This window comes from Desmodus rotundus, chromosome 8 (genome assembly GCF_022682495.2).
Source record: "Desmodus rotundus isolate HL8 chromosome 8, HLdesRot8A.1, whole genome shotgun sequence".
Classification (NCBI taxonomy): domain Eukaryota; kingdom Metazoa; phylum Chordata; class Mammalia; order Chiroptera; family Phyllostomidae; genus Desmodus; species Desmodus rotundus.
The window spans coordinates 31,452,482-31,477,851 of NC_071394.1; the positions used below are offsets into that span (position 1 = coordinate 31,452,482).

Genomic DNA, 25,370 nt, shown 5'->3' on the forward strand with positions numbered 1-25,370 from the left:
ACATAGGTGGGTACAGCATAGTTAACAGTCAACAATTAATGGTGACAACATGAGCATTTGTGATTTCTGCTCTGGTGGTTGTACTCAAGAGGTTTGGCAAAAGGGAAGTTACCTTGACATTCCAAAGGTATGTTATAGATGCAAAAGACAATAGACAGGCTCAATTAAGGTAAAGATTGACTTTTGTCAGGGAAGATTGCAGCCCAGGACATGACTACTCGCCATAAACTGCTTGTAGTTAATAAGTTTTAATTTCAGACCATCCTATGTGGTTACTTTAGGTCTTGAGTTTTTCAGGCCACCACACAGGCCTCCCCTGAGCTTACCAGGTTTAGTTATGTGTCCCCTTATTGTCCATAAGGCTTAGTTCCCTGCCAGCTGAAGAATTATTCAAACAAGCCAATCACATCCTTCATATCCACCAGGGTGCCCTCCCCACCCTTGATACTATGAAGGCTGCCTCCCACAGCCCCTGGTGCGTCACTCTGTTCCAGAGGGTAACCTCTGAGGGCCCTGCATGAGTTTGGTGTCCTCGTTCCCTGGGCTGTGAGTATATATGACTACCTGCCCTGTATAGTATCAGGTGTTGTGTGTTGGACCATCCCCCTAACAGTAGGGCAGGAATTCCTTCCTTGCAGTTGGGTGAATAGGAAGCAATTCAAGCAGAAGGGTGTGCATACACACATGTATTTTTCTCTAGAGCTTTTCTGAGTTTCTCAAATAGGCCTGTATCTCTTGCTCTCCTTCCCCCAATGCTAAAAAACTACTGTTGTATAGACTTTGTGAGGTGTGTTCCCTAAGCTGTCTTTTGGAAAATGTCTTCACTAGCTAGGATGTTATTTGGTCTAAGACCTCTTTCTCAGTTATCTGGATTGGGTGCGAATGGGAGTATTCTTGTTTGAACAGAGCTGTAATCTGGGAGTCTGCTTTATGCTTTTGGGAGGACCAGTATAGAATAATTGAAACAATGACGGCATTCAGCCGCTACTTTTTTGGGGAAGAATGAACTCTGTTCATATCTTGCATCTTCTTCGAATTCTCATTTAAAAACAAAATGTGGGAAGTAGTGATTTAAGCAAGATAAAATAGGCAAATAGGATAAGCACAATGGAAAGAAAGAAAAAACACAGCAGAATTTTTTTTTATACCAGTTACAACACTTTTGTTTTAAGTATTGATAAAAATACTGGCTTATCTAATTGATTTTTAGTGGTATGTGTCACTGGAAATTCCGGGCTTCAGGATTGACTGGCCTAGGACTTTAAAGGGTGTCATCATGGGCCCAGTTTCTTTCTCTTTTTCCCATCAGGCATTTGCGGTATTGGCTTTGTGCTTAGACTGGCTCCCCTCATGTCAAATGATAGATCTAACAACTGTTGGGGCCACATTACTTTTTCTCATCTGTCTGATGACAAGTGGATGGTGCCTACTCATAATCATTAAATAAGATTTTACAGTTCGGTGCTATCGGGCCACTTTGCTGTGACCAGAGGGATTCCTGACCTTAGACCTAGGAGACTGCTGTGAAGGGGGGGTAAAAAGAATGTTGGTGAGACACCTTCAACATCCAAAATTATGAAGTGAAAAAAAAAAAGCTAAAATAAATTTGAGTTACTTGGCAACATTTATAGTATACAGAATTTAACTAAAGGCTAGGTTCTTGCCAACCAACTTCAGGGACACTGGCTCCTCCTTTAGGTCATAATGTTTTTATCCCAAGGACAAGACTTTGCCAAACTGAGTTTCTTGATTGTTGACCCGGAGCTGCTCTATGAAGATGCATGTCAGTTTAGATTGTGTGGAGTAAATCTGTGATTCAGGTAGCATGCTGGAGTAAATTTTATACCGTGACTCTGTGAGATTATTAGAAAATACCTATATTGGTCTCTCTCCCCAGTTCCTGGCACAGAGCTCCTAAAACCCTTGTAATTTCCTTAGTGATAAAGAGTACTAGGGGAAGAAAGAAACATTCAACCAGAAAAGTATGAAGAAACAAGAATTCAAAAAAATGAGAAGAGGCTTAGGAACCTCCAGGACATCTTTAAACATTCCAACATCCTCATCATAGGGGTATCAGAAGGAGAAGAGGAAGAGCAACAAATTGAAAACTTATTTGAACAAATAATGAAGGAGAACTTTCCCAATCTGGCAAAGGAAATATACTTCCAGGAAGTCCAGGAAGCTCAGAGACTACCAAAGAAGTCGGACCCAAGGAACACACCCAGGCACATCATAATTACATTAGCCAAGATTAAAGATAAGGAGAGAATCTTAAAAGCCACAAGAGACAAGGGGACAGTTACCTACAAAGGAGTTCCCATAGGACTGTCAGCTGCTTTCTTAAAAGAAACTTTGCAGGCAAGAAGGGGCAGGAAAGAAGTATTCCAAGTCATGAAAGGCAAGGACCTACATCCAAGATTGCTCTATCCAGCAAAGCTTTCATTTAGAATGAAAGGGCAGATAAAGTACTTCCCAGATAAGGTCAAGTTCAAGGAGTTCGTCATCACCAAGCCATTATTATATGAAATGTTGAAGGGCTTTATCTAAGAAAAAGAAGATGAAAAAATATGAACAGTAAAAATGACAGCAAACTCACAGTTATTAACAACCACACCTAAAACAAAAACAAAAGCAAACTAAGCAAACAACTAGAACAGGAAAGAATCACAGAAATGGAGATCACATGGAGGGTTATCAGCAGGGGAGTGGGAGGGGGAGAGAGGGGGGAAAGGTACAGAGAATAAGTAGCATAAATGGTAGGTAGAAAATAGACAGGGGGAGGTTAAGAATAGTATAGGAAATGTAGAAGCCAAAGAACTTACCTGTATGACCCATGGACATGAACTAAAGGGGGGGAATGTGGGTGGGAGGGGGTGTGCAGGGTGGAGGGGAACAGAGGGGGGAAAATGGGACAACTAATAGCATAATCAATAAAATATATTATTAAAAAATCTGTTTTTGGAAAAAAAAAAGTACTAGGATACTAGGAACATCTTTTGTTGTAACATTTGGTCATCGGTCCCAGTTTCTGACAGAGTACTTGAATCCCTTGGAATTTCCTGGGTGATAGGAATGTCTTTTGTTTTAATGAGTTGACTTTTGGTGGGCTCCCTGATTAGAAGCTTATAATTTTCAACTCTATCCCCCGTTCTCCAGAGAGGGGAGAGCTCAGTATCCACATGTGGTTCATGGCTACTGCACTGGAGAGTGGAGTTCTAGACCTTTTTGGAGTGCATTTTCATACATATGTATGTATCTACTTTCTATACCTTTATCAAAGTGTTACCAGACAGGGGACCTGGCCCTGAGTGGCTCTGCCTAGGGCCAGCTGGTAGCGTGTGGGGTTTTTTGTGCAGGAAAAATTTCACAATACAAGTCCAGGTACTTGTTAGAGGACTATGAAGGTATACTTATTAAAGCTGTAGACAGTGAAGCAGGAAGGGCACACGGTACAAGAAGCCGCCAGAGACAGCCTAGGCTGGGCTGCTTTTAACTCACTGGGAAGTCAGAGAAAAGGGGACCTTGGGAACAGGTTCAGGGATTGGCCTGGGAGGAGCTGCTGCTGCCCATTGCTCCCCTGGTTATGAGTCTCGAGGGACCCTTAGGATTTAGGAGACACATGCCTGTGAGGGAAGAAAAGAGGGGAGAAGAGGGGGAAGGGAATGGCATAGGATGCTCTCCAGAGGGAGCGTGTGCTCATCTCCCCTTTCTCTTGACTGTTTTATCTCTCTTTTGCAGGCAGGAATTTTAGGGGAAGTGTCAGGGGAGGTCTCAGGAGAGGGTTTCAGTAGAATATTTATCAATTTCCAGGTGTGTTCTTTCAGGGTTAGTGACAGGGCAGGGGGTCATTAGCCATTGCAGCTGGTCCTGGCGTTTCCCACCCGATTTTGCTGCTTTTCTGAGCCTGTAGCTGAAACACAAGTGAGGCCTCGATGTTATCTCTAGGGAGGTGACCTTTAGTGTCTGGCTGTAAATGGACCTGGCAGTTTGTTCAGCTGCCTGTCTGAGTTTCCCGACTCCACTTGCCCTGGCTAACTGGTGCGTCTCAAAGGGAGCCGCTTCAAACTGAAGCCAGAGCTATCATCTCAGAGGAACTGCTTTCCCTGTCTCACTCCCCAAACCTTTGGAATGTTAAAACTGGGCAAAATAACACTTGGACTGAGCCTAAAGCAACATTGCGTTCCAAAGACCTGTTTGCAAAGATAACAAGAAAGCAGTTATTATGACTACTGTACTGAAAATTAAAGCCATTTTTTAGAATCAGCATCACTATATTAGCTTATCTTCACCTATAGACATTTCTTCCTTAGCTTAGCACCCTGGCTCCTATTTGTGTAATTATTCCCCTTTCCTGTCTCATAAATACCCCTTGCCTTCATCTCCTAATCGGAAGACTGTTTGGGTTTCTGCCGGAATCAGTGATTCACGAATAACTTATTTTGGATCTCAAACTCTCGTTGCTTCTCACTTGGTCATTGTGTTGCTGGGAAGGGGACCTGGCCCTGAGTGGGTCTGCCTACAGATGGACAGCTGGGAGCGTGTGGGATCTTGACTTTGTCAGGAAAGATTTCACGATGATTTTTACAGGATATTCATTAAAGCTGGGGGCAGTGAAACAAGGAAGGGCTTAGGATATTGGAAGCAACAGGAGAGCCTAAGCGGAGCTGCCTTGGCTTTCTGGAAACGTTACAGGAAAGAAATGAGCCTTGGCTGGTCTGGTTTAGCTCACTAAGAAGCCAGAGAAAAGGGGGTCAGGAGGTTAGCCTGGGAGGAGCTGCTGCTACCCATTGCTGCTTGGTTGCAAACCTTGTGGGGTTCCTTGGACTTTAGGAGATGCGTGCCTGTGGGGGCAGAAAGGGAAAGGCACAAGGTGAGGGCACATTCCCGAGTACAGGCATGTGCTGTGCGCTGAAACCTTTGTTTTGAGGGGTTTTAAGGTCTGGGGATTTAGGGATGGTCTTAGGGGAAGATCTTAATAAAATATTCATCGGTGTTGGGCTGATGTGCCAAAATGAGATTTATTCCTTTGACTTCATCTGTCCTTGGGCCTGGTTGGCAAATAACACTAACTGGCTTTTTGTTATCTAGCTCCTTGAGTAGGGTGATTTAAGCTGTTTTCCTCCCTGGCTGGGGAGGAAAAATGCAAACCGTTTACTGGTACTCTCAGGTATCCTTGATTTAGGGAAGGTTGAATTTACTAGATGGCTTCAAACTGCTTGTTTAACCATTTGTCTCACTTTCCCTGTTTTGCTTGTCCTGGCTTAGCTGTCTCAATTTATTTTTAGGTTAACAGTTTTGGAAGGTTTTACACATGTGAAGTATTAATGGATACTCCCAGATCAATATCCAGAATGCCATTTTTACACTTCTGTCAACAGTGTGGAAGAGTGTTCTTTGCCCTGCCTCCTTAAGCCACTCTTGACATTTTCAGTCTTTAAGAATTAGGTCACTCTTATGAATGAAAATTATTTTTCCTATACATTTCCTTGATTTAGTGAGATTGAATGGTTTTTAATATTTTTATTAGTATTTTGTTTCTTAGCACAATATCTGTATTTCTTCCAAAAATAACAAAATATTATTTAAAGACAGTATAAATTTTGTGTTCTCACTTTTCTTTGGGTATCTGTGATCAGGTTGCTGGAGTTGGGTCAATTTTGCAATTCCTATCTCTATGGACAAGAATAATTTTCATCACTATTTGCTACCATTAACTGAGCAATAAAATTACCCAAAGGCAGTGGAAGGATAGGACTACTAACAAGTCAGATTACTCAGTAGGATATGCCAGACAAAACCTAGCATTCCACAGAATACCCAGCAGTCCTTCACATTTTTTCCTGATGGATACACATGTAACGCTTCTTGCACATGACCTGGCTTATCGTGAGAACTCAATACATTTAATTGGCTTCTCTTCCATTGAAAGAATGAAAAACAAGGATTTGAAAATTTATGGCATTTCTACAGTCTCCTGGTTAGGGGCTGTATCTAGCTAGATTCACCTTTGATTTTTCCTTGGGCCTTGCACAGTGCTTGGGAGTGTGTTTTTGTTTTTAAAGATTTTTAAAATTTATTTTCGGAGAGGGGGGAAGGGTGGGAGAAGAGAGAGAGAGAAACATCAATGTGGGAGAGAAACATCAATGTGTGGTTGCCTTGCACGCTCCCGACAGGGAACCTGGTCTGCAACCCAGGCATGTGCCCTGACAGTTAATCAAACTGGTTTGCAGGCCAGCGCTCAATCCACTGAGCCACCCCAGCCAGGACAGGGAGCATTTTTAATGGATGTTCAGTAATTGTTTGGTTGAATGGAACTGTGTTAAAGTATATTCTAATTCATTCTCTTATCTGGAGAAACATGTATGTCGGGAGAAAATAGGCTTATTTTGTGTACATTGTTATTTATCATATTTTCAGACAGAGATTAGAAAATACATTTATGGATGAAAAAGGGGCCACATACTAAACCTGACAAGGTCAGGGGAGGCCTGCACGGTGGCCTGACAAATCAGAGAGCTAAAGTTATCACACAGGCTGGTCTGAAATTAAAACTTTCTAACTAAAAGCAGTTTACAGGGGATAGTCATGTTCTAGGTCGATATTGTTCCCAAACGAAGGTCAATTTTTACTTTAACTGAGCCAGGTTTTTTTTTTTTTTTGCATCTATATTAACATGTCTGATAACAGTAACTTTGGAATATCAAAGTAATTCCCCCACCCACCCCTCAAAGCACCAGAGCAGGGACCATAAATCCCCTCATTGTTATTATGATCATGTTAATTGCTAACTGTTAACTATCCCACACCTGCCTGTGTAAAAGAAGTATGTGCCTTCCTTTTACTTTTTACCCAATCCCAGAGATTTCCTCGCTTTGCGTTCTCCTGCCTCCCAAATCTATCACTAATGAATTTCATGTAGCCCCCTTCCCCTCCACCTTTGATTGTAATGTATAAAATAAGGTGCAAAAATGCCAATCTCTGGAGCATTTTCTCAATCTATTGCGATTTTACTTCCTGGCAGTTGGTCATCAGTTTGGCTCAAATAAACTCATAAAAATTCTTACGGGTTTGAATGTTTCTTACATTGACGTATTCTAAGCATGCAAAATGGTGGCCTTGCAAATGGCTAGACTAGCCATTTCCTTTCATAGTCCAGATTTTGTGAGAATAGCTAAATAAAAATCCCACCCCTTAATAATAGCAAATGCGATTTTGTTGTGTGCAGTCTTAAAGTGAGATTATGCTGTTCTCACTGTGGATGGTGATTTTTACACATGATAAAGCAGGCTAGCACATTCACATACGTTACAGCTAGAATAATCCATTGCTTTAAAAACATTTTTTTATCTGCCTTTTAGATTCAGTGTTCAACAAAAATGTCTTCTTAAGTAACTGAATAAAAGTATACTGTGGATATTGTAGATTGTAACATGAAGGAGAAGCTTAGCTTTACTGTGGAGTCTTTGAGTCGGGTGTAACCTAACTAGCTAGAGGATATGCAATTCCTGATTGACAGCAGGACCAGCATTATGCAGATTTTGTAAGAGAGAATGCAGCTCATTAACAGTGATTAGGGCCTTGCTCAGTTAGGAATCACTATATTCACCACTGATATTTTCAGTTTTATTTTTTCTGTCTACTGGGTTTGTAAACAAATAGCACAAAACAGTTCCTCTTTTGTTTTTATTAAAGTGACACTGCAGTGCAGTTTCAATCTATCAGCTAGGCATACATGTGTGGAAATTTGATATTCTCACCAAACTAGCTAATTTTTAGCTGTGTTCCATGCTTATCTCTAGACCTTTGTGTATTAAATTCTATCTTGAGCTGTTCTCTTTATACACAAGTGTGTTTTGCTTGTGCCTTCCTGTCTTTTTCAGTGAGAAGCTTTATGTAGGTCAGGCTTGGCTTAAGCAGATTTCCTGAACCTGCGTCAGCTTAAGCTGGAGGAATTTTAATAAACCCTCCCCTGTAGGCGTGGGCCTAAATGAGGCTAGCCTAGTTAAGCCTGATCTTTTTCCGTTTGTGAAAAGAGCTGAGCAGAGCTGAAGGCTGCATGGTGGTTTCAGAAACTGCCTACTTAATTTGAAAAGAACAATGGTAGGAAAGGCTAGATCTTCCAATTTTACCTTATCTGAAAAGCTTGATTTGCTAAAGCTTGTGAAGCCATATGTGAAAATTCTTGAAGAACACACTAATAAACATTCAGTAATAGTGGAAAAGAATAGATGTTGGGATATCATAGCAGTTAACTATAATGCAATTGGAGTAGACCGCCCTCCACGAACAGCGCAGGGCCTACGCACCCTTTACAAAAGGCTCAAAGAATATGCCAAACAGGAGCTATTGCAGCAAAAAGATACCCAATCAGATTTTAAAAGCAATATTTCTGAGCCAACCAAGAAAGTTATGGAGATGATTCCCCAGATTTCCAGTTTTTGCCTGGTAAGAGACAGGAACCACATACAAAGGTAAGCTTTATTTTATTTTGTTGTGGAAAATTATGGCGCCTCCTATCTATTGGGCTCTGGCTTAGTTGTGATAGTGATATGCATAGTAAGCATCCCCACACGGGAGCAATGAATAGTGTCTTTGTTTTGTATTCTAAAAAAAGAAAAGTGAGGCTATAAGGAATTTTTCTGCTGCATTTCATTTAAGCCACTTTTTATTGTCTTCCCTTCCCCCTTCCCTCCCTTTGTAGTTTCTGAAAAGTGAAGGTTAGGGAGGAATGAATGGGATGAAATTTGTAACATCACCTCATAAACTTTTTAAGCTTTAAAATTAAATTATTTAATTAGATGAGAGATCTTTTAAAATTTCATTTAAGATTATATTTCATTGGAATTTTCAGTTTTGTAAAAAGTTAGTTTCAGGAGAAATGGAACCCTTGCTTTTATTTGAAATTGTTAATCTCCTTTTATTGAATGTTTTTTGAGCTAAAAAACTAAAATCAATAACTATGTAAACTTATCAATGGTATTATTGTATATATTAAGACAGTTTAAATTCTTTTTCTAACTTACATTTAAAATAAACACTAGGAAAGGAATTGATACCTAATTAGGGATTCAGTTACTTAATAAAATTCAGTTTTTGTTAATTAATGGTATAGTGTTACTTTGATCTTGGGTCACACAGGAAAGGGCAGGGTTTCTCAAACTGCTTTGCAAGGATATCAGACTACGAATTTTACTATACCAGTAAGAGCAACTGGGTTCATTAAGGGTTAGAAACATTTCTTTTGTTTGTTTGTTTAAATTTATGCTCCACATAACTACTTCCCTGGGAATCTTAAAAACTCTTATTTTACTACTGATGGAAATTTTAACCCCTGGTACAAGACAGAAATGGCAGCTGCATTCTTCTGAATCATTTAGGGTAATTCACATGTGAACTTTTTGTTAGTTGGGAGACCTTTCAGACAAAGCTTTACAGTGTGCTTTCCTATTAGTGGGAGAGCTATTTTATAAGCAAAATTAGTGATTACCTGTGATATCTTTTTGAAGTTAAGAGAAAAACAAGGGAAAAAAACTTTTTAGCAAACTTTTTAGCAACATGTTTGTTATTTTGATAATTTACTAGGATAATTTTTTCAGCCCAGCTTATCTCTAGTTGATAGCATAGTAAAAAAAAATCACTAGTGGGAATCCGGGACATGGATCTACGGTGTATTAAGTCATGGGACCACTGCTTAAAATGTTCACTGTGATTACAAAGGATTAAACCCTAATATGCTGGATGTCCAAAAACTCCACAGAAGACTGTTTTACACTGTCCTACTTATTATATTACCCCCCCCCCAGAACCAAAGAGAAAAGTGGCTTTGCATTACAGGTATAAAACTATCTTTTGGGTATTAAGTATAGGCTTTTGTAATTTGAAAACTACATAAAAAACCTGTAGTTTTAGTTCGATACATATTTTAAACTGGTAAGAATGGATACTACATATGATCTTAGCTGAAAGGCTGAAAAGCAATAGATACATATTTTAATAATACAGTGAGTATAGAAGAACAATAGCATACAAGTATGTACTTATATTTTGACCATTTGTGTGTGTGTTACATATGCAATCTTTTGAGACAATTCAATTTCTCTGATAAAAGGAATTAATTGATTTAACCTATTTTTATACCTACTGTGTAAATAATAATTTTTCAGATTAAAAAAGATTTATTGATTGATTTTAGAGAGAGACAGGAAGGGGGTGGGGGGGGAGAGAGAGAGATCGATTTGTTGTTCCACTTATTTATGCATTCACTGGTTCATTGCTGTATATGCCCTGACCAGGGATCAAACCTGCAACCTTGGCATTTAGGGATGATGCTCTAACCAATTGAGCTTACCCGGCCAGGGTCAATTTTTCAGATTTTAAAAGTGAAGAATATTTGAAATAAGTCATTTAAATGCTTGCTTATGTTAGTGTCTACACTGCTATTTTTCTATAGTGGCATTTTCATTTAATATATTTATATATGTAATGTGCTTATACTTGGCATCATCTTGAATCTTAATTATCTCACATTTATAATTATTTTATAACTTTAATTATGCTTTTATATAAATATGTATGTTAATCTCACCAAACTCTCCATTCTTAATAAGGAAAATCTTACTGCTTATATTATTTAATGTATTTGAAAATACACATCTGCCCTGTCTGGCGTGGCTCAGTGGGTTGAGTGCTGACCTGCGAACCAAAAGGTCTCTGGTTCAATTCCCAGTCAGGGCACATGCCTGGGTTGTAGGCCAGGTCCCTATTTGGGGGCGTGAAAGAGGCAACCCGTCGATATTTCCCTTGCACATCGCTGTTTCTGTCCCTCCCCGCTCTCTAAAAATAAATAAATAAATCTTTAAAAAAGTACACACCTATTTTGTAAGACTGTCTCCATAACACATTGATTTATGCCTTTATTTTTACTTCTTTTTAATGTCAAATTATATTTTGTGGTTTTATAATCTATTTGATCTTTAAAATCAATATTTATAAATTTTAGAAGTCCTTCTGTTTATCATTTTTGTGACTTTCTCTAATGCATTTTTTATGATGACCTTACTTGTAAATGTTTCAACTAAAATGGAATGCAATATTCCAGATATAAGGCATATTTTAAATTTACATGAGAATGTTTGTGTCTAATTGTATTATACTCTATTATACATACTAATTTGGAATAGTAATTGTGTAGATTTTAAAAATTAAACTTTCATTTGTAGTTTGAACATTTTCCCATTCTAGGTTTTAGAGATGTTAATAAAAGCAAATCTTACTAATTTGAATTACATTTCTATTGCTTTGCTTTTGAAAAGCATAAGATGACAAAATCAAAAATTAAAATGAATTTATGTGATCTACAAATAGTTTTTTTTATAACATACTATATATCTTATTTCATTTGTATCTATTAGACAAATACCTGATATTTTTGGCAATTTAATGCTGTTTGTAAGTGACATATGGGGATTTTAATTCTTTGCCTATGTTCTACTTCAACTTACTTCAACATATTAATCATTGATATACAATATATCTTAACCATGTTAGTTTTTCATCATTTGTAAATATTCTCTAAATGTTAATATAGTGTTTTCTCATTAATAATCTTTCTCCTTTATAACTTTTATTTTTAAGTTAGGCAGAAGCAAAATTAAAACCTCAAGAAACAAGATTATATATTCTAAATTAACAGCTTTATATGTGAAATTATTTTTCATAAAACTAGAATCTTAGTTACATTGCACTTACATCATTACAAATATTAATAAACTGCTAAAACTAGATGTCTCTAGTACGAAGGCATGTTTTATGGAAATTACATGTAAATTTAATAAACTTTCAATATATCATATGTAAGCCATTTAAAAACATTGCATTATAAAAACCATTTCAGGTACATTTAATCATTCAACATATGATGAGCACCTACTAGGTTGCAAGTACAATTTTAAGGTACATGCTGGCGATATAGTGGTAGATATAAATCCTTGGCCTGTGAACTTGACCTGACAATGGTTGAAAAACTGAGAGAACAGCTGAGTCATGTGGTTTCGGATAGGTAAGACTAAACACTGCTGCATGTGCAAATGGGTAGAAAGGATAATTCTGATAGTTGGGCATACTGAAAGCCATATAAAAATCTTTATTTTTAACATGTATTTTTTAAAATTTATTTTTATTTTTTAAAAATTATTTTTTCCCATTACCATTTATCCTCTAGTGATTTTTTGGGGGGGGGTAAATACAGAAATCACAGATGGACTTCCATTGTCCTCCTAGAAGTCTTGAGCTTTCATGATTTTTAGATCGGTTTAGGAGAGTGCAAGCAGATCAAGAGTTAAGAGTTCAGCAAGGCCCAGAATGCATTGAGTGGCTTTCTATGCCATTAAAAAAATGTCAGGCTTGTAGAACAATTGGTGTCGTTTTTAAGACCATTAAAAATGGCTTTTAAAAAATAATTTACTCCCTTGTCCTTGTGTAGTATTTGTAATGTCCTGTCTTTTTAAGAGCCTGAGTTTTAACGTGAGGATGGGAGAAAGCTATATGTGTATGTTATTAAAATCCTAAACTTTGTTAATCGCCTTTCAAAAGTTTTAGCAGTTCTATTCTGTGTATTTATCCAAAGAAAACAAAAAGTTTCCGATAGATATATGCATGCCTAGGTTTATCGCAGCATTATCTATAATAGCCAAGATACAGAAGCAACCTAGGTTTTTATCAATTAAAAAAAAAAAACAGATGAAGACTATATGGTATACACATACATACTGGACTGTTACTCAACAATAAAAAAGACTGTAATTCTGCCATTTGTGATGATAAAGATAGGTGTGGAGGGTATTATGCTAAGTGAAATAAGTCAGAGAGAGAAAGATAAATGCCATGTGAATTCACTTATATGTGGAATTAAAAAAAACTCAAACAGCCCTGGCTGGTGTGACTCAGTAGATTGAGTGCTGGCTTGCGGTCTAAAACGTTACTGGTTTGATTCCCAGTCAGGGCACATGCCTGGGTTTTGGGCCAGGTCCCCACTTGGGTGTGTGCGAGAGGCAACTGATTGATATATCTCTCACATATCTATGTGTCTCTTCCTCTCCCTTCCCCTCTCTCTAAGAGTAAATAAAAAATAAAATAAAATATTTAAAAACACTCAAACACAAAACCCACACAAACTCATAGAAACAAAGAACAAACTGATGGTTGCCATAGGGGAGGAGGAGGGGAGGTGTTAGGAACAAGTTAGGCGGACTTCTGTTGGACAACCTCAGTACTTGAGTTCTGGCTAAGAAACAATTCAGAGCAAAGACAAACTATAAGGGAAAGTTTATTTAGAAAGTCAGAGGTTGAAGAAATAAGCCATAGAAGAAATGGGCTGAGGAAACAAATTACAGAGGCAAAAGAAGGGCCATAGAGTTTAGGAGAAAGAGTGAGGCAAACGGAACACACCTAGAGAGCTACTTGAGAAGGGGATGGGGAAAGGTGCTAATGTGTGAGGGAAGGAGGGAGGGAACGAGGAAGACACTTAGCCACTTACTTTTGTTATTCTAAGGGTTAAGATTTAAAAAATATATATATATATTTTTTTTTTAGAGAGAGGGGAAGGGAGGGAGAAAGAGAAGGAGAGAAACATCAATGTGTGGTTGCCCCTCATGTGTCCCCACATGGGGACTTGGCCCGCAACCCAGGCATGTGCCCTGACCGGGAATTGAACTGGTGAGCCTTTGGTTCACAGGCCAACCCACTCAGTCCATTGAGTCACACCAGTCAGGGCATGATTAAGATTTTTTTGTTTCATAATTTTTTTCATAGCTTTAAAGCTTGATGATTAATGTATATTAAACATGAAACTATGGCATAAGTATACTCTTCACTTGATGATTTACATTTTATAATGCTTTTTTGTGTGCTGTAGTGCAAACTTGGATGAGGAAGCACAGGCTGGTACCAGTTCTCTACAAGTAATGTTGGATCACCATCCAGTTGCTATTACAGTGGAGGTGAAGCAAGAAGAAGACATTAAGCCCCCTCCTCCACTGGTTTTAAATTCTGAACAGAGTTACACTTTTGAGCAAAGAGAAGAACATGAATTAGTACATCTTATGGAAAGATCTGTGTCGCCATCACTTTCCTCTGTTGATGTGAGAATGACATTGTCTCCATCTTCTATTCCCAGGAGAGAGGACTTTTTTCATCGTGAGAATGGAGGACACTTTAGGTCACAATTAGGGTATGACCCTCAGATTCTGCAAATGCTGAAAGAGGAGCATCAGATAATTTTAGAAAATCAAAAAAACTTTGGGTTGTATGTTCAGGAGAAGAGGGATGGATTGAAAAGAAGGCAGCAGCTAGAAGAAGAGTTGCTACAAGCAAAAATTGAAGTGGAGAAGCTGAAAGCAATTCGCTTACGGCATGATCTGCCCGAATATGATAGTTTCTAAGTTTTTTTTTCAGTCTCACAATTTGGTAATTTTAATTTTGGCCAAATTTCTTTTACTAGGGAATATCTTAAAGCAGAATACATGCTCTTATAAAATACTGTTAGTCTCATTAAAAAAACTCTTTGACACTTTTTAATTATTTAATTTTCTTTTGAGCTATATTAAAACTTATTGATTAGATGGCATGGTTGTGTTTTTTTGTCTTTCCTCAATTTTTTTCCTAGGAGTTTAATTGTTTGCCTTACAAAAGATGTTATATTTTGATTGTTAAAATATAACATACGTAAATATATACACAAACACATATTCTTTCAAAGCTCTTCAACATTTAAAATTAGAGCTTTGAAAGCTATAGTAGTTTAAGGTTCGTAAGTCACTGTAATTTAGAAGCAATACTAGTCTATTAACTGAAACTTGTCTTTATGACATTGATTTTTATGCTTTCATTTTTGGAAGGAGTAAGTCCTACGATTTTACTGATTAAAGGTATTTGGAGATCACTTTTTCCCCAGCTCTTCAATTTAGAAGCTAATAAAACTGAAGTCCAGGGAGAACTCAACTTACTTGATATAAAAAGGTATTTATGGCAGAGCAAGGACCAGCACTGAGTTTTTGTTTGTGCTTTTTCTCCTTGCTATTGCATAGAAGTGAAGATACACTAAAATATCCTCCATGTAAAAAATTGGAAGTGTTTATTTCATTAAAAAAATTTTTTTAATTGGGAGGTTATGAAATCAGGGGAATTGTATTAGTTAACCCTATTCTCCATTTTTTGTTGTTGGTTTTTTTTTGTCCAGCAAAATAAGATACTCTCAGAGCTATTATAAATCTTGGTTGTAAGATTTAATGTCTTAATTCATTTTTAATGTCTTATTCTGAAAAATATTTCACAGTAAAAAATTTAATGAACAAAATTGAAATTTTACATAGATTAAAAACAGCAAAAATATGTTGGTGGTTTAAATGATATTCTGTAATGTGTTTTGTAAATATTACTGTTTTAGTATTTGTGGGTATAAAACATTCATTCTTAAAGCACACATATAAATTTAGTTCTTTAGTATGTATGTTACTTAAGGATTTCTATATTTGCAGGGGCTTTGTTGAGGAAGGATTTTTAAGGCAAGCTTTAGAATGGGGTAGGTATAATTTTAGCAGTATAGTGGAGAAGGGGTGTTTAAGTCAGTGAGCAGGATGGAGAAAGGCCCAGAAAATGGGGAAAAGTGGACCATTGTATATAAGCACGAACACAGTGCTAAGCCAGATGATTTTACCTGAGTTTAGAGGGCCGATTAGGGCAGTGGTAACCTGAACTAGGACATGTCCCTTGACTAAATGGGGTAGCTACTGTTAGCTCCAGGAGAATTTTTACATACAAGCATAAGCCAGAAATCTGTATTTTTTGTGACAATTTTCCAGTTTTAAAATGTTTGCAAATAATTCAAAATGTTAAAACACTGCACAGATAAAACATGTGAGTGGACCTCATTCGGCCAGTGGGCTTCCGGTTTGTGGCCTTTGGAGCAGGGCAATGGTTCACCAAGAGTAGATCCTGAGTAGTAGCATCAGCATCACTTGAGAACTTGTGAAAAATGCAAACTCATACCTTTTGAATCAGAAACTGGAGGTAGAGTCCAGCAACCTATTTTAACAAACCCTCTATTTTGGAACCTAGCTTGGTGCCTAAATCATACTAGATTCTCAAAAAAATTTGTTGAAAAGGAGAGCAAAGGTGAATTAAGGGGTATCAACTTGGAAGTTGGTTGGTGCCAGATTATAGATTACATCAAAAACTATTTTTAAGGAATCAGACCTGAATGTACAGTGGGAAGCCATTGATGCCTTTTGGGTAAGAGAGAGAAATTCGAGCTCCAAGTCAGTGTCTTTTAGGATGTGTATTGTAGTGAAAGTAAGTCTGAAATCTAGGTTATGGCTGTAGAAATAGAAATAATAAAAATAAAATGGACTGTTGGGGTATTACTTTAGCTTGTTGAATGCTTAATTTCATTGGCATTTTTATATCTGCTATTAAGAGTTCAATATGTTATAAAAATGCCTTGAATATATATTATGATATATCCTTTTGACAATTTAATCATCTTTCATCTGCTATGACTTTGAATCTAATGAATTTTCTATAATTCTAATTTGAGGTAATGTTTTTACAATGGAGTTCCAGTAAATGCATTCTTACAATAGTCAGCTTTAATTTTTTGAGGTTATTGAAAACATTATTATATATAATGTAATTCATACTGTAATCTGAGCATGCTACTACTTAGAATTGATGATGAATGTTTAATTTGAATATTGACTCTGTGCAACTAAATCAGGGTTTTCCAAAGTGTGTTCTGTGGAACATTAATTCTGTGAGATGTTTCTAGGAAAGGATTCTGTGTTCAAAGTAGAGCAGCATATGCCCTGGCTGGTGTGGCTCAGTGAATTGAGTGTTGGCCTGCAAATTGAAAGGTCGCGGGTTCAATTCCCAGTCAGGACACATGCCTGAGTTGTGTGCCCAATCCCCTAGTGGGGACAAGTAACAGGCAACTGTTTGATGTGTGTCTCTCGCACATCGATGTTTCCCTTCCTCTCTTTCTCCCTCCCTTCCCCTCTCTCTAAAAATAAATAAATAAAATCTAAAAAGAAATCATAGTGCAGCATACATCTTTTTTCGGGATTAGGTTCTAAAATCAGTGTTGAAGGTAAAAATACATACAAAATTGCCCTTGAAAATTCTGCCCATAAAATAGTTGTAAACATGGTCTCCTACAGTCAGATTTTTTCCCAGCATTATTCAAGATTATTGTTTGGTTGTGTCAGAGGGCAAATTCATTAGCATTTAGGGACTGAGTAGAATAAAACAGCCTTATTACATATTTTTAAACTCCAGAATCTGACTCATTGCTCTGAGTTTACAATAGCAGTTTTTCCAATCAGTCTTGTGTAATTTTAATTTGTAAAAATTTAAGTGTTTATGATTCTGTTCCATTGTATAACCACTCCACCCATGCAGCCATAATTAGCAAAGTATAGTTTATGAAAATTCCAGTATAAAGAAAATTTGACCGTTAAACTCTTTTTGGAGATTTTTATTGTCATTTTGTGTAGTATCTTAGGAAAATTCTGAGCTAAACCTTTTTTTCTTTTTCTTTTTGACATTAAGACTTTGTTGAGTTTTTCGACTACTTAGCGACTTACATTAACAGGTTTTGCTGAGGGCAAATTTTACTAAGGGCAATGTGTGAGGGCAAATTCCGCTAGTACTAATGGAATGCAACTAAAGCCACCAGACATCCTACATACTGTAGAGAACTGTTTGGGGCCGTGAGATTTACCTATGAAATGTAAGGATGGGAAAACATAGGGAAGAGTGATTTGATTTTTAAAATGTAGACTTGATTTTGTACAAGTATATTAAATTTGAAAATCTAAGTCAAATTACTATTTCACCTAATATATCAGTACTTTAAATAGTGGATAGGTTATTTTTACCACCTTCCTATATGTTTTCTTACTTGTATGAACTTAAACTGTACATTATTTTACAACTTTTGTTTTCCTAAACTAGGTATGATTTATAATGACATCCTGGAAAAGATAATGAGGCTCTTCTGTTCCTAAATATGCCAGCTGATTTCTTAAAATATTAAAATCAAGTACTTTTATGTATAATGAGACATCAACTTGCCGTTATTTCATTTTTGAAGGATTTACTCTATCCTGTTGCATCTTAGATAGAAATGTGTAAAATGAACTATTTTTCATGTGCCTTCTTTTAGAGTAATGTTGAATTTTAAATAGACATGTTTGAATAATTTAGAGTGTGATGAAATGTATTTAATATATACCGTTCATGATGGTGGTTAAATGTTTTGTGAATACATGTTCTTTTAAATACAAGGTAATACATTGTACTGATTTGTGTGTACTTGCTTTTTGTGTCATAAGACAATGAATTCAGTTCTGTTGAGGTAAAATTTTAATAATGAGGCATAATTGAAATAAATTTATTTAGGTGATTGTGTTATAGTAGATACCAAATGTACCATGTTTAAATATATTTATTTTTCAAATATTAAGATCCACAAATTCTCCAAGTCAATTAAATATTTGATAGTAAATTTGATTGTAAATACTTAAAAATAATTAGATGAAATATGGTTGCAGTACTTAATACAAAAAATTAAATGCTTAAAATATGCAACCTAGTTAATCATTAACAGCTATGCTAAATCTTTGCATATGATCTTGATTTGTTTGATTAAAACTAGTAATTAAAATATGAATACTATTTTTAGTTTTCAATTGGTTTATATATAGTGGAAAGCAAAATAAATAAATAAGATAAAAATACTACCCAAGTCAGCCCAAACAATTTAAACTAAAATGTATATGTTGTTAGACTTACACTTTATTAGTATAAGTCTAAATGTTATCATGTTTTAAAATTATGTGTGAATTCACTTGTTACAAAGATTAAGAAAGTCTTCAAACATATAGAAAAAGTCAAGTATTTTATGGTAAACATTCATATGTCTATCACTGAAATTCTGCAATTTTTTATTGTATTTGCTTTATCATATATTTATCCATTTATCCATCCATCAACTCATTTTTAAAAGAAAAATAAGTTGCAGAATTAGTTAGAAAACTTCTAAACACTTCAGCACGAATAGTATGAATTGGGAGTTCAGTATTTACTTGTGTATGTATTTTTTTTAAAGGTAAGATTTGTTGTAAACAGTGCAATGCACAAAACTTCAATGATGATTTTTGACAGTTGACTACACCTTTGTAGTTTAAATCCCTTGAGTTTAGAACATTATCCTCCCTCCAGGTAGTCTTCTCTTCCTTTCTAATCAGTCCTCTGGCACGTTAGGCAGCCACTATTCTAGTTTTTAGAAAATTGTAAGTAAGTTTTGCCTGCTCTAGAACTTCATACAGTAGTTTCTGTTCTTTTATCCATCTTCACATTTTTGATATTCACTCATGTTCATCCATCTTCTTGTCAGTAGTTCATTGCTTTTTGTTGCTGGGTAGTGTTTGTTGTATAAATATACTGCAGCTGGTTTATCTTTTGATGTACTTCTGGGCTATTTCCAGATTTTGGCTATTATGTATAAAGATTCTATGAATATTCTTATATAAATTAGTTATGGACATAATGTTGGATTAGGAAAGTTATACAGTTAATTTTTTAAAGAACTGCCAGATTTTTTTCCCAAGTGATTGTACCATTTAAACTTCCATTTACAATGTACGGTTTCTTTTTTAAAGTGAAGTTTTGCATGTTCAGTGATTGGAATGTCAGAATTGGAATTGATGAATAACTTTTCTGATATTTAAATGAATTGCAAGTGCTGGGCAGATAGTTTAGATACCTGGAAATGTTGCAGTTTTATGTACTTTTTTTCTACTTTAGCATTCACTGCATATATGCTTTGGCAAGAGGTATTGAGGAATGTGATGAAATGTATTGTCCCTGTCGTACTCATAAAGTATCATTCTGAAAATGACCTTTGATGCAAAGAAATATCTTCTAGGTTTATATTATATATAATGATACTTGTACTTAGTTGACGTTCAATCTCTTATTAGATAAACAATGAATGATTACCAGTTTAAAGGAGTTTATGAATTAATGTTTGTATATTTTTAGTGTAATAAAACCTGTTTCAAGTCTTAAATTTATATTGCAGTTATGTTAATGCATATTAAACATTCTGATATGTTTTGGTAATTTTAAAACTAAAAACAGACACTCTGAAAGAGTATTTACATTCTTTATTGAATTTGATTATAAAAGACATTTAATATTTCATACATACGTTCAATTGAAAACAATATATTTATGTAGAATTTTTGAAAGGAAAGAAAGAATATTAAAGACTTGGGTGTACGCAGTGCACAATTGAGCCATCCAACCCTAGCCTGACTGCTTATGAATCATTAAAAGTATAATGTCCACCACCAGTATTAAAACTACATTATCTATTCCTTTCTGTTTTTTCAAAGTGTGGTCTAAAGCATCTTTTACCTTGTGAATCTTGCTGATAGGACTTCAAGTCTCTTGTTTACGTAGACCATTTTTTGTTACTGATTTGGGAAGTACATTACAGGGTCATGGGGAAAATAGATCAAAACCCAGTTTAGAAATAAAAATTACAGTTAGGGTGAAATTGTTAGGGGTGGTTAGTCTGGGATGTAGCAAACTAGTCAATGTTTTATGTAATACAGGTAGGGTAGATAAAATATTATGTTCATTATATGTTTAATTTCCAGTTGTCTTCATTCTAATTTTTGGAATTATTCACTGTCCTTTTCCTACCCCAAGTCCTACATTTAAAATGGACTAAATGGGAAAGGGACAAGGGCAAAATGATGATGATGGCAGGTAACGTTTAGGGAGTACTTATTACACAGCCAGTACTAAGGAATTACATTTTTCTCTTGGATAACCTAATAAAAAATGAACAGATTTTAAAAATGCAGAAAGATACTGTCAGTCTTTTGTTCAATGCACAGTAACTGCTACTGGTGGAAATAATGCCAAAAGAAAATGAATTAAAATTGGCTAAAATTTCACACCACAAAATTCTTTAGAATTCGAAAACTAATCAAAGCATCCTGTCCTTTTAGTTTATACTAAAACCCTGAAAATTTTATCTGGGAAAATCAAGGTGGGTAAAACAACCTATATAACACATGACAACTACCAGTTTATCTAAAAACTGGTAAATTTTCTTGACCAAAAACTGATGGAGTGATAAATTCTTGATAATATTTAGGTATTCAAAATTTGACTTAGCAAAAGTACATTTGGTAGAAATTATGGTTATAAAACTTATTTTGACAAAACTATAGTCAGTAAAATATGACACATAGAAAAGGGACCGATGGATTAAATCTTTGTTGTAAAGTTTACTTAAAAAATAATCTTGAAGGTAACAATTCATTGTAATGAAAATAAAAATAGTAATGGAGATGAGTTAAAAGTTAATTTCTGAAGGTTATTTTCTCAATGAAAATTACTTTTAAGATTAATCTCTCTGAATTAAATATTTTTATAAACATGAAGTCAAAATGTACCTGGATTCAAAGTGGCAGTTTTGAAGAGTATCTCTTGTTCTGGGAATATGGTGATGAATACTGTCAAAACAGCCCCTCCTCTCGTGACTTTATAGTTTAGGTGTGTTAAGTAATTTGTCACATAAATAATTGCTGAAATAATGCTGAGGTAACAGGGCAGCTTGTTCTAGTTTGGCAATCAGGGAAATTCAAACTGTCTGAAAGGGGAAATAGAAGTTAATTTGTATAACATGGGAGGAAGAGAAGAGGAAGATCCTTTGACCGGAACTATCATATTTTCTTTAAGACCATGAAGACTACTGGATTTTAAGCAAGATAGGCATATGATCATTTACATTTAAAAACAGGTAAACTATAATAAGTAAAGAAAATGGTATTAGGGGATGGAAGTGTCAGGAGAACATCTCAGTGCTTGAATCTTTTCATTGGGTCATGCATTCTGGACACAGTTGATTTAGGCTACATATGAATCAATTGTTTTCATAGAAAAAATCTGACAGTTCTGATGATAACATTGTTGGAAGATGATCAAGACTCATTCTATAAATCCATGAATGCCAATGATGAAGATACGGATTATCCCTGACTGGTATGGCTCAGCGGATTGAGTGCCAGCCTGCGAACCAAAGGGTCCCAGTTCAATTCCCAGTCAGGGCACGTGGCTGGGTTGCAGGCCAGGTCCCTGGTAGGGGGCGCACTAGAGGCAACTGCACATTTATGTTTCCCTCCCCCTCTCCCTAAAAATAAATAAATTAAAAAAATATAGAGATTATCTAAATTCTAGTAGTCAATGGATTTTTCAGGATTTTGGGAGATTGGTTTCTTGGCTTGAAGGTGTACAAGTTTTATTTGGGTGGACTTATATTTTCTCTTCTGGTTGGTAGATATCTTCAGTAGAATGGAGGTGTATAGTAGGTGTATGTTTAACTTTTTAAGAGTCTGCCAAGCTTCTTTCCAAAGTGTTTGTACTGTTCACCTTCCTTCCAGCAGAATACATGATATTTTCTGTGGCTTTACATCTTTGCTAACACTTGGCATGGTCAGGCTTCTTTGCTGTTAGTCTAGTGGGCATGTGGTGTTATTGTGTGTGTGTGCGTTTTTGAACAGTTTTGTTGAGATATAATTTATATACCATATAATTCTCCTGTATGAAGTATGTAATTCATGGTTTTTAGTATTTTCACATGTATGTGCAACTATCACTACAGGCAATTTTAGAACATTTTCAGCACTTCAAAAAGAAACCCTGTATATAGCTTTCACATTGCTGTCTCCTTCCCTCTACTCCTACCCTCAACCCCCAGCCCTAAAGCAACCACTAATCTTTCTGTCTCTATAGATTTCCCTGTTCTGGACATTTCATATGAATGGAATCATATCATATGTGGCCTTTTGTGACTGACTTCTTCTACTTAGAATGTTTTCACAGTTCATCTATGTTGTAGCATGTATCAGTTTCTTCCTTTTTATGGCCAAGTAATATTCCATTGTATGGCTATACCACATTTATTTTATCCATTTGTCAATTGAATGGACATTTGGGTTGTTTCTACCTTTGGGCTATTATGGGTAATCCTGCTGTTAATATTCATGTACAAGTTTTTATGTGAATATGTTTTTATTTTTCTCGGGCATATACCTAGGAGTGGAATTGCTGTGTCATATGATAACTATTTAATATGAAGAACTGCAAGAATGTTTTCTACAGTGGCTGCACCGTTTCATATTAGATGTTCATCTTTCCAATTCAAGAATTGAATTGAACATTCAATTCTTGATGTTCATCGTTTTCCATATGGATATACATTTGATTTATCAACATTTGTTGAAAAGACTTTCTTTTCCCCATTGAATTTGCTTCACCAGCTTTGCTGAATATCAGTTGACCAGGTGTACCCGTGCCAGTCCATATTTTGGCCCGCTATTCTGCTGCATTGACCTGTATGTCTTTTTCCTTTTGCCTGTACCAAACAGTCTTCATTATTGTCGTGTGCTCGCAAACCTAGAAACCTAGAAACAGATGGGATAACTCTTCCAACTTTGTCCTTTTTAAAGATTGTTTTGGCTATCTAGGTTCTTCACATTTCCTATGAATTTTAGAATCTGCTTGTTAATTTCTACCAAAAGCGTCCTGGGATTTGATTGGTGTTGTGTTCTTTAAGAAATCATTTTGGGGAGAGTTTCTTTTTTAAAATTGAAAATTTCAATCCATGAAATATGGGTTTTATATATTTAGATCTTTGCCAATTTCTTTCAGCACAGCTCTTTAATTTTCATTGTAGAGGGTTTAGATGTCTCTTGTTAGATGTTGTCTTAAGTATTTCATTTGTGTTTTTTTGGAGCTACTGTGAACGAACTTTTGAAAATTTTATTTTTCAATTATTTCTTACTAGTCTGTATGAATACGATTGATTTTTTACTTACAAACCTTGCAACCCGTGACCCTGCTAAATTTGTTTTATTAGTTTTAGTCATTAGTTCTTAGATTCCCTAGGCATTTCTATGTACATAATTTTATCTGCATATAAGTACAGTCTAATTTCTTCCTTTTTGATGTTTATGCTTTTTGTTCTTATTGCCCTATTGCTGTGACTAGGGCTTCTGGACCTTGTTGATTAGAAGTGGTAAAAGGGGACATCCTTGTCTTATTCCTGATGTCAGTGGTTTTTCGTGTCCTATTTAAGTAAATGGTGCATTTTAAAGAGGTAATTATTTAGCTTTTGTTTTGTAAATTCTATTATTTTTAGTTTTCTAGAATCGAGTGTGTATTTGGTAGAAGATATGGGGCATGGGGCAATGAGATTTTGTGGTAACTAGAATGCCTGTTATCTCACCACTGGAAATCCAGCGTACAAGTTGAGTGAGCAACAGGAGCAAAGACTCAGTATGGGGCTGGTCTGTATTTCTCTTGGGGAAGCTGGTGTTTTAGCTGGAACAGTCAAAGGGAAAATAGAGAAAGTGAGGCCCACCGGGGGAGGTTTTGTGTAGTGCAAAGTGTCCTTGAATTAATAGATATGTAATAGTGTTCCTGCTTCAGAACACTACAGGTTTAGAGTATCATGCTCATGTCTTTCAACCTATTCTTAATTTTTTTTGTTTTATCTTTAAAAGTTGAGGTATATAATTTACATGCAGTAAAATGTAGTAGTCATAAAATTATCAGTGATTATTTTTGTTAATTTATGCACTCAGAACAAGTTCTCTCCTGTCCTTTTCCTTTTAGTCCCCCAGCTCCAGAGGCAGCAACCACTTCTTGGTTTCTGTCATCAAACATCAGTTCCCTTGTTGTGCAGTTGCTGGAGAATTTTCTGTTTTAGACTGTTTGGGTATATGGGAGACACACACACACACACACAAGGGAACACCCCAAAAGCCAGAATTATTTATAAATAGTGTATTTATTCTTACATATTTAAACTTCAGTCACCATTTTTTGCATACAAAATTATAGTAGGAAAAATCTGAATTTACTCAACACCCCAAAATAAACACAACTGCTACTGACAGTATTTCCGTTGTCCTAAAAATACGCTATGCTCCACCTATCATGCCTTCTTCACCCCCAACCCCTAGCAATCATTGACCTTTTTTACTGTCTCCATAGTTTTGCCTTGTCCAGAATGTCCTTTATAGTTAGGGGTATCACACGGTATAAAATTGCCTCTTCAATCATATGAGGGGAGACCCTCCCCCAAAATGGAATTTATCTATAAAACATTGTGTATTTATTCTTACATGTCTAAACTTCAGTCACCTTCAAAGTACTTTCTATTTGACGTAATACACCTACTGAGACATTTTTCCCACTGCTCAAAACAGTTTTTGAACTTGTTGATTTTGATG

The 25,370-nt window shown here is 35.9% G+C and overlaps 2 protein-coding genes across 3 annotated transcripts in view; both read left to right on the forward strand.

The window, feature by feature from the left end:
• Window positions 1-25,370, forward strand: part of RAD54B (RAD54 homolog B) — a 79,171-nt gene that overhangs the window by 15,113 nt on the left and 38,688 nt on the right. Inside the window, exon 1 of one of the 2 annotated variants that reach the window (XM_024572485.3) lies at window positions 8,346-8,471. The exons of the other annotated variant lie outside the window; for it this stretch is intronic. The gene's annotated coding sequence lies outside the window, so the exon portion shown is untranslated. Of the gene's footprint in view, window positions 1-8,345; window positions 8,472-25,370 lie in introns of those variants that run through there. 2 annotated transcript variants of the gene reach the window in all.
• FSBP (fibrinogen silencer binding protein) lies at window positions 8,051-18,352 on the forward strand. The gene is made up of 2 exons (XM_024572486.3): window positions 8,051-8,471; window positions 13,913-18,352. The coding sequence occupies exons 1-2, from the start codon at window positions 8,098-8,100 to the stop codon at window positions 14,436-14,438; spliced, it is 900 nt and encodes a 299-aa protein (XP_024428254.1). The 5' UTR covers window positions 8,051-8,097; the 3' UTR covers window positions 14,439-18,352.